Source organism: Xyrauchen texanus, chromosome 10 (assembly GCF_025860055.1).
Source record: "Xyrauchen texanus isolate HMW12.3.18 chromosome 10, RBS_HiC_50CHRs, whole genome shotgun sequence".
NCBI lineage: Eukaryota > Metazoa > Chordata > Actinopteri > Cypriniformes > Catostomidae > Xyrauchen > Xyrauchen texanus.
In genome coordinates this window covers 23,500,738-23,510,587 of record NC_068285.1, presented here as the reverse complement: position 1 = coordinate 23,510,587, position 9,850 = coordinate 23,500,738, and the positions used below count along the sequence as shown (strand labels likewise).

General features: G+C 38.0%; 1 protein-coding gene across 1 annotated transcript; it reads left to right on the top strand.

Moving 5' to 3' along the window:
- The first annotated feature begins 2,636 nt into the window (after positions 1–2,636).
- Positions 2,637–5,993, top strand: LOC127650127 (elongation factor 1-alpha). The gene is made up of 8 exons (XM_052135316.1): positions 2,637–2,761; positions 3,407–3,567; positions 3,952–4,131; positions 4,239–4,535; positions 4,632–4,782; positions 4,886–5,142; positions 5,242–5,476; positions 5,575–5,993. The coding sequence occupies exons 2-8, from the start codon at positions 3,424–3,426 to the stop codon at positions 5,697–5,699; spliced, it is 1,389 nt and encodes a 462-aa protein (XP_051991276.1). The 5' UTR covers positions 2,637–2,761; positions 3,407–3,423; the 3' UTR covers positions 5,700–5,993.
- Positions 5,994–9,850: the final 3,857 nt, after the last annotated feature.

The following is a 9,850-nucleotide window of genomic DNA, read 5'->3' as shown; positions in this document are numbered from 1 at the left end:
AATGTAAGGCCATGAGCCAAGCCACAAAGCTTAAAGATTCTAAACTCCCTAATAACAATAAAGTGCTGTGGTTGAATGCAGGAATTGTGAATACAACCTAAGGAAAATTGTTTTGGGCTGGTTCTTTAATATAGGATAGTTTAGATCTCACTATTCTGCAAACAGATATGATTGCGTTTAAATCTGAATAGATGAACCACTGGGTGAAGATGCATCTGAGACAATGAACTTGAGTACCCTTATCAACTGTGTGTTCTGTTGTTAATTGCTGACAAATTTGCATACAGGATTGGCTGATCACACTGTCTCCAGAGTAGAAATACTGGTTGTATCCCTCTCATCACAAAACTAAAAAAGTAATAAAATGAAGGGAATAAATGAATGATCACTGCACTAAACTTAAAGTGTGTTGGGTAAAATAAAATACAAGTTCATGTCAATCTACACCATTTATGGCATAATGTTGATTGCTACAAAAAATATTTTGACAAAAAAATAAAAATAAAAAGTAAACATCGAGGTTACAATTAATCACTTACAGCGGAAGTAAATTGGACCAGTCCATACATTTTAAATACACATTGTTTCAAAAGTAAAGCCACAAGACATGTATTAAACTTGTTAACATGATTTTGGTGTGCTAATAGATAGTGTAGTTATATCAAATATTACAACTTTGTTGTCATGACGACATAACGTCAGTAAAATGTATAATCTGGTAAAAGCTGGTACATCCTGCATTTAATCACACTAAAATCATGTCAGCACATATAATTTAAGATTAAGATTCAACTTTATTGTCATTGTGCAGAGCCAATGAAATTAAGTTTTTTTCACATATCCCAACCATGCTGGGGTCAGAGTGCAGGGTCAGCCATTAAACAGCACCGCTGGAGCAGATAAGGTCAAGGGACCAACAGTGGTATCTTGGCGCTGCTGGGGTTTGAACCCCCTTTCAATCAGTAAACCCAGAGCCTTAACCACTGAGCAGCCATATAATGTTTACATCTTGTGGTGTTTGACAACATTACATTATAATATAACCCAATTATTTTTTCCAAAATCTGAACGTTGTATGTGAATATATCTGAAAATGTATTACATTTTGTTAAAGTAAATAATATGATTCTTTTTTCTTTAGAAAAATCACTGTATCTCTGAATACTAGTCTTCCTTATTGTGCATGATTCTCTCTATTTACATGCCACTTATTTTATTTTTTTTGCATGCTCAATGGCAAGAAGGGTCATGTGACAACTTTAATTGGTAACCCAAATTTTTGTATGTTTTTAATTGTATGGTAACTTAATAATACACTAATTTATACACCAGAAAATTGTCCCGGTTAATTTCCATCATAAGTGCCTTGTGTGACAGGGTGGAGGCCGGGTCATGGTTCTACACACCCGGTCCCTTATCAGGCTAATCGAGCCCCAAGAGGGATAAAGGCCAACTGCGGAAGATGGTGCGGGAGAGAGAGATTGTTTATGGGCATGTCTGTCATGTGTGTGTTTGTGTCTTTTGTTTAAGTTTATCATTAAAACTATTATTTATATTGCCAAGCCGGTTCTCGCATCCTCCTTTCATTGAACTGCGTTACACCTGTAACTTATTTTTGCTTTTTTTTCCCTAATCAATGAAGGGCCAAGTAAATATTTTTGTGGCTATCAACAATATGCACAATTCTGTTGATTCATCTTAACACGCATTACATTCACGCATAAAGATTCCTTTAATTGTAATACTCATATTTACCTAATCTGACATGTGTGAGAAAGTATATATGTAGCATATTGGGTTAGAATGTCACTTGTATTACCATTTAAAAATATGCCAATACGCAATATATATACACTACCGTTCAGAAGTTTGGGGTCACTTGACTGAAATGTTTCTCATGATCTTAAAAATCTTTTGATCTGAAAGGATATGCTTAAATGTTTGAAATTAGTTTTGTAGACAAAAATATAATTGTGCCACCATATAAATTTATTAAAAAAAATGTATGAATGGATGACTTTGAACAAATAATAAAGAAATCAACCAATAAGTGCCCAACATTGATGGGAACTCCTTCAATACTGTTTAATAAGCATCCCATATAAAATAAGTTACACTAACAGCTTTCTGGATGTGGATATATTTCACTTATTTATTTTGTAGCCTTCCCAGGGAACAGATGTGTAGGCTGTGGATGCACTGTAAATTGCTTTGGAAAAAGGTGTTAGCTAAATTAATAAATATAATGTATACATCACATTAAGAGTTACAGCTGCTATTACAAAGAGCAAATAATTAAAAATTAGCGTGTCTTTAGTTCATGCCAAAATTAAACTGTGAGACAAAACATAGTTTATACCTATATAGGTTTATGTGGACAACATCTTAATCTGGCAATCTAAAAGGACAAACACTTAACTGAAATGGACAAAAATACATGAATAATCACTCTAAGGTTGCTTTGATTCTTGCCCTTTGTAAATGAAGTGGCTTAAAATATTTGCAGAGATTTTGTCACATATTTTGTTATTAGGTTCATCAAAACATATCTAAAGTATTAGAACATGCAAAATACCAATTTAAGTCAGTCGACCAGATGATGAGTGAAATAAAGTGGTGACGTATGATTCGACGAGGCGGAGAGGAAGCGAGTCCAGTCGGTCCTCCTCCCGTATATAAATTCTCCAACCCAAGCGTATTTTTCCTCTTTCTGTTACCTGACAAAGGGGAGAAGCAGCCGAGGAGTGATCTCTCAATACTGGTTAGTAATTTCTCTGTCTTTTAGGCCTTGCTTGTGTTTTTAATACATCCGGTTGTCATTTAAAAACGTCTGGGCAATTCGGTGGATTTTCCCTGTATGTTTATGTTCCATGTGAATATTTAACATTGTATAGTTGCATCAGGGCGATTTCATCACGTGAGGTTAATGTAGTGCTTAAGTTCTTGAATTTCTGTTTTTTTTTTGTTGTTGTTTTTTAAACTCCCTTACCTGGCGTTATATTTGAAGGGGGGTTTTAGTAATTATTTGTTCTTAAAATTCGTTTACTTTCATCTTCCAAAAGCTGGAAACCGGGGACTGAACAATGGCACGAACTGTCTTATAGTCACGGGCTTGTTGAAAGCCTCACACGTTCCCGCATCCAACAACTGTTAAATTAGTATTTGGAGAGTAGGTGTCGGGATCCTTTTGGATTCAGTCCAGACATTTGGGATTTTTCTGTAACTTAATACTGGTTTACTCTTAAAGAAACACGTGTCGCATTTGTCATATGGTGATCTAGGCCGGTTCAATTTCGGGGCCATCTTCACTCCCATAACGAAATCCCTGCTCAGGGTTTTAACAATGGCAATCTGCAGTCTCCCTGTGCGTGTATTAACGTCAACGTATTTTTATTTATTGAAACAGAAACCAACCAATCAATCATGGGGAAGGAAAAGACCCACATTAACATCGTGGTTATTGGCCACGTCGACTCCGGAAAGTCAACCACCACCGGTCATCTGATCTACAAATGCGGTGGAATCGACAAGAGAACCATCGAGAAGTTCGAGAAGGAAGCAGCTGAGGTGAGGTGTTGAGCACATGTGTTGCGTTTTTCTTGAATTTCTGTGTATTGGTCCAGGCTCGGCTTTGGGTACCAAGAGCCAAAATGGCGGCGTTAGCACGAGTTCCTGCGCGCAAGCCGGCTGGGTGTGGGAGTGGGTGGAGCTTGAGTGGGCAACGCGATGACGTTTCTCTTTCTGTAATGGCCGCCTAGAAGGCCATTCAACAGTTGTGCTGATCCCATTCGGCACTGTTATAACGTTATATGTACATAATTCATCTTTGAATGTTTTGAACTCCTATCATACTTTTATTATCAGAAATGCATTATAAAGGCTTTGATCGTTTATAGCCATGAGTGTTCATTTGAATATTTGTTCATGTTTCATTGTGGTTCATTTGAACAGATGGGAAAGGGCTCTTTCAAGTATGCCTGGGTGCTGGACAAACTGAAGGCAGAGCGTGAGCGTGGTATCACCATTGACATTGCTCTCTGGAAATTTGAGACCAGCAAGTACTACGTCACCATCATTGATGCCCCTGGGCACAGAGATTTCATCAAGAACATGATCACTGGTACCTCACAGGTACAAAAACCCCACACACTGACACCTGCATTCATGCACACTTGCTGAATACTGTTTTGGAAAATTGAATTGAGAATTTTTACATTATCTTGAACTTTTTCTTTCAGGCTGACTGTGCTGTGCTGATTGTTGCTGGTGGTGTTGGTGAGTTCGAGGCTGGTATCTCCAAGAACGGACAGACCCGTGAGCATGCCCTTCTGGCTTTTACATTGGGAGTGAAACAGCTTATTGTTGGAGTGAACAAGATGGACTCCACCGAGCCCCCTTACAGCCAGGCTCGTTTTGAGGAAATCACCAAGGAAGTCAGCACCTACATCAAGAAGATCGGCTACAACCCTGCCAGTGTTGCCTTCGTCCCAATTTCTGGATGGCATGGTGACAACATGCTGGAGCCCAGCTCAAACGTAAGTTCTCTATCCATACTTTACACTTTCAAAGTAAAATTGGATCCAATTTTAAAGTAAGCATTTTGAATTCACTTGACTTTCCTCAACTTTTAGATGGGTTGGTTCAAAGGATGGAAAGTCGAGCGCAAGGATGGTAATGCTAGTGGGGTTACTCTTCTTGATGCCCTTGATGCCATTCTGCCCCCCAGCCGTCCCACTGACAAGCCCCTCCGTTTGCCACTTCAGGATGTCTACAAAATTGGAGGTGGGTTTTCATCTTCACCCTGATGGGAATTCCTCAAGGTTTTCCTGTTTCGAAACTTCAAGAAAACATGGATGATTTCTTAGACATTCTCCATTCCCTTCAGGTATTGGAACAGTGCCTGTGGGTCGTGTGGAAACTGGAATCCTCAAGCCTGGCATGGTTGTGACTTTTGCTCCTGCCAATGTGACCACTGAGGTAAAGTCCGTTGAGATGCATCACGAGACCCTTACTGAGGCTACGCCCGGGGACAATGTCGGCTTCAACGTGAAGAACGTTTCAGTTAAGGACATCCGTCGTGGTAACGTGGCCGGAGACAGCAAGAACGATCCTCCTATGCAGGCTGGAAGCTTCAATGCTCAGGTTAATCTTCCTCTTCTCAACCACCTCTCAAAATTCCTGAATTTAAGTTGCAATAATTTGTGCTGTGAATGCTGAAGTTAACTGATAAATTCTATATAGGTCATCATCCTGAACCACCCTGGTCAGATCTCTCAGGGCTACGCCCCTGTCCTGGACTGCCACACTGCTCACATTGCCTGCAAGTTTGCGGAGCTCAAGGAGAAGATCGACCGTCGTTCTGGCAAGAAGCTTGAGGACAATCCCAAGGCCCTCAAATCTGGAGATGCTGCCATTGTTGAGATGATCCCTGGCAAGCCCATGTGTGTTGAGAGCTTCTCTACCTACCCCCCACTTGGTAAGTTCAAATGCGCCTTGCTATACCTGCTGCTTACTCATCAGTATTTTTAGTGGCTGATTTTGTGCAGAGCTCTTGATCTGATCTCTTATCCACAGGTCGCTTTGCTGTGCGTGACATGCGGCAGACCGTTGCTGTTGGTGTCATTAAGAGCGTTGACAAGAAAGTTGGTGGTTCTGGCAAGGTCACGAAGTCTGCACAGAAAGCTGCCAAGACCAAGTGAATTTCCCTTGACCATACTGTTCTGAAAGTTGTGGCATGTTCTGCCCAACTTCCTGGAATTTCCTAAACCTGGGCACTCTACTTAAAGACTGGTTAATGCTGATTAAATCTCATCGGAAAAATTTTCGTAGGAAAGGAAACCAACTTGGATTAAGTGTGGCTACATTATTAATTGACTGATACTGCCTCTTTCAGTTGTTAAATTAGTTGAAATGGTGTAGAATTGCACCTGTTCCCACAGTAAAATTTTGCAATGAAGCTGCTGATAAGAAACTAATAAAGCTATTAAATTGAATTGCTTTTTGTCTTGTTGTCAATGGGGGGGGGGGTCAGGATGGGCAATTGTGATTTAAATGGTCATGGCCCCTTGCAGCGGTTTAAACGCGTTCTTGACTACGTGGTTATTTGCTTCTGTGCCTAATCACAATTGTGAGTGCACAGTATGTACCCCCTCTGATGAATCGTTAATGTGGTGCAAGTGGTCCATGGCTCACCCGGTTTCTTTTTCTCCTCCCGGTCTGCTTGGGGCTGTTGGGTGCTTGTTGCTTGGTACATTTACATTGCCAATCTCGCTATATTTCTAATCCTGCAATAGTATGCGTTTAAATGGGAGAAAGCGTCAAATGCATGCTTTTAATGTTTTACATTTTTATTGAAAGATTTGGACTGGCCATATTTTACTTGAGATTTTCTCCTGGCTGAATTGGAATTTAAAATGATATACATTCTAAAGCACCTTAGTGTTTGTGGTTTTACAGAATGTATTAAGTTTTCCCTTTTAAACTTGCTGTTTTACCGGCCCTTTTATTAATTTTATGGTCTTGCAATTAACTGTGGCAAAACTGCAAGAACATGGCAGGTGACATCATGCCAGTCCTCCATGGAGGAGACACGATTTATTTTTTTCATTAGAAACAAGCCTGGGGTATACATGGTACACAGTACTACAGATATATTTTACAATAATGCAAAGACATTATATTTGTTACATAGTGCAATGGTTTTCAATGCTTTGGAGGTACAGAGTATTTAAATACTGTTTCAAGTCTTTACAAAAAAAGTGCAAATAGGGGCTTTATACAGGTGGTGTAAATTTGTCTAAAGTTAAATGATTAATCAGAAAATACTGTGGAAACCAAATAAAACCCCTTTATAAAGCAAAGAAATACTAAAGTAGAGGTATGTAAAAACAAAATTCTCATACTACAGTGTGAACACTCCCAAAAAAAGGTGAGGGGCAGATTAATCTACAGCATTACAAAAGGACCAAAGTGGATCTATTTCAGGGAGCATGTTTCTTAAAGATTGACTGCGTGAAAACTGTAGTTTAAAGGACACCTTTACCTTGTTGGTGATTAAATATTTGTGAGGTAAAGACCATGCGCTCTTCCAGGGAATGTCTTCATAATACCTCCAATAAGAAATTGAGGGGACAGTAAGTCTTTCTGAAAAAGGTGTCTAATCTTTCTATTTATTAGAGCAGGATTGGACAATGTTTTTACAGAGGATTCACATGGACGTGTTAAAGTAAAATGGGCAAAGGTTCACTTGAGCCTTTTAAAAGTTATACAGCACCGCAAGGAATAGCATCCATAACTACAGCGAAATCCTTAGGAGTGACCGGAATACAGTACTCTGCCAAAAATTCATTACAAAAGACCATTTGAATGTCTTAAGTTGAGAAACCAAAAGAATATTATTGAACCAATCAAAATAACATCTTGTTTTTGTATCGGATATCCTGGTTATTCCAAATAAAATAACTATAGGGACTAAAGTTGTTTGTAGATCAAATGCCAGGCCAAGAGTACCTGCTTATGGAAATTTGAAAATTGTATCGGTAATTTGGAAATGGTATAATTGCATAATAACAAATGACAGACCACCGACTTTGGAGAAAATATATTTTGGAATGGCATTCCACATAGATTCAGGGTTAATTATGAATTGCCTTAACCAATTTATTTTAAATGTATAGTTTAAAGAAGAAAAGTCAAGAAAATTTAGACCCCTGTGTTCATATCTATTTATAACATATTTTTAATGCAGTTTCTTTTGTGTCTCCATGAATTAAAAAGCTTTTGGTCAATCTTTGTACAGACATGCATTGATAGAGCAGGGTGTGTTAATATAGAGATACAGCTTTAGAGCGAAAGCCCTTCCTCTGTGTGACAAATCCCTTTGTAGCCAGGAATTTAATTTCTTAGCTTTTGCAACCACCTGCTCAGTTTAACCTACCTCTCATACTATTTTTGCAAATGGTTACACCTAAATAATTCACTTGAGACTTACAATAATATTATATCGGACTGAATCAGAACAAGACTTTATAGCGAGCAATTCGCATTTATCGAAATTCAAAGTTAGACCAGAAGCAATGGAAAACACCTTAATATAACTAATAGCAACAGGTATCTGTAAAACATCATTTATTTTTTATTTTTTAAAGAGTGGTGTCCTCAGCTAGTTGGCGTATGGAGGACACGAGATGAATAGAGGGAGGAGTGCGTGTATGACTCATGATCCTGCGGTATGCACAAGCGAATTCACTTGCAATTTATCACTATATATAAATAACTTAAATGCTACTCTATGTGCAATTTTTGTTTGAAAGTCTGAATGCTTCGATCTGAACCATCTATGGTTTTCCAGTTTCCACAGTGACAACATGGCTAAGGAAAATACTCCTATCAACATCGTGGTTATTGGCCACGTCGATTCTGGCAAGTCCACTACCACTGGGCATCTCATCTACAAATGTGGGGGTATCGATAAGAGAACCATCGAGAAGTTTAAGAAGCCGCTGAGGTGCGTCATTGCACAGCCTAGTGACCGATATGACGGATCTATTTCAGAAGCGTGTTCTGGGTGTCTTTCTAATGTTGTGTGAGCGACATCTATAGTTTAGTTGTTTTGGCTGGTCGCCTTGCTTTTTAGGCTGCTGCAATTAATATTCCTTGGCAGGTTTATTTTTGTAAGTCAATTTCTTTACAGACAAACCTTTAAGCTTCTGAACATTTCCACCATTATTCCACCGCAGTTCATGGAACACGTTTTCACACTTGGGTACACTAAACATTTTAACCTGTTTTTATAATATTGAATATTTTGTGAAAGATAACTTGATTCAATATGATGAAATTGAAAGGTGTAAATCTTCAAATAATTTGTCAAAATGTTAATTGTAACAATTAAACTTTCCATAAAGCAGCCTATCAAATGCTTTTCAACAGTACAACAATAAAGTAACACTATTAAATCATGTAACAGCAAAATGTCAAAGGTAACAAACCGTTGTTTTTGCTAAAAAACAACAACAACAAAAAAACATTTAAAACATGACAACTTGCCCCTCCCTGCCATTTGTGGAAAAAATATATGTGTCCTGAAAAAGGTTATAAAAGTTTAACCATATGGTTAAAATGTACCTTCAGTGTATAGTTGACCCTTTGCTCACTGTATGCTAATGTGGTCTAATTGTGTTTACTTGTTTACCCAACAGCTATCACAAAAAAATATAATAAAATTGAATTTAGTAATTAATTTTACAAAAGTTATTCTAATTTTAGAAAGTTTAAACTTGGTGTTTGAAACCAACATACAAATACACATATATGTACTTGCGCTCAACTATAAACTGAAATAAAGCCCTTGTGATATCTTCTCTGGACCCTTCATTACAACTAGCCCTGGTCTCCTTTATAATATAGTAGCCATTCTGGAATTTAGATTATAATAATCAATAAAGGGATAGTTCTCCCAAAAATGTAAATGGCCATCCCAGATGTGTATGACTTTCTTCTGTTGAACACAAGGATTTTTAGAAGAATATTTCAGCTCAGTCGGTCCTCACAATCCAAGATTTGAATGGGTACCAAAATTCTGAAGCCTGAAAACTCTTTATACAGAAGCATTATGATGGGTGTAGGCGAGAAACCTATCACTATTTAAGTCCTTTTTTTACTATAAAGTCTACTCTCTGCCCAATAGGTGAAAATATGCACAAAGAGTGTGAAAAACAAAAGAAGTGAAGGTTGCGATTGATGATAAAAATGTTAAATAATAAAAAAATTATTTGTGTTCTGCAGAATAAAGAAAGTTATACACATCTGGGAAGCATTAGGGTGAGTAAATGATGAAGGTATTTTTATT

Coding starts and splice junctions, on each gene's coding strand:
- LOC127650127 (XM_052135316.1), top strand. CDS start 3,424: ATGGGGAAGGAAAAGACCCACATTAACATCGTGGTTATTGGCCACGTC. Junction 4,536..4,631: donor TGCTGGAGCCCAGCTCAAAC/GTAAGTTCTCTA, acceptor CTCAACTTTTAG/ATGGGTTGGTTCAAAGGATG. Junction 5,143..5,241: donor CTGGAAGCTTCAATGCTCAG/GTTAATCTTCCT, acceptor AATTCTATATAG/GTCATCATCCTGAACCACCC.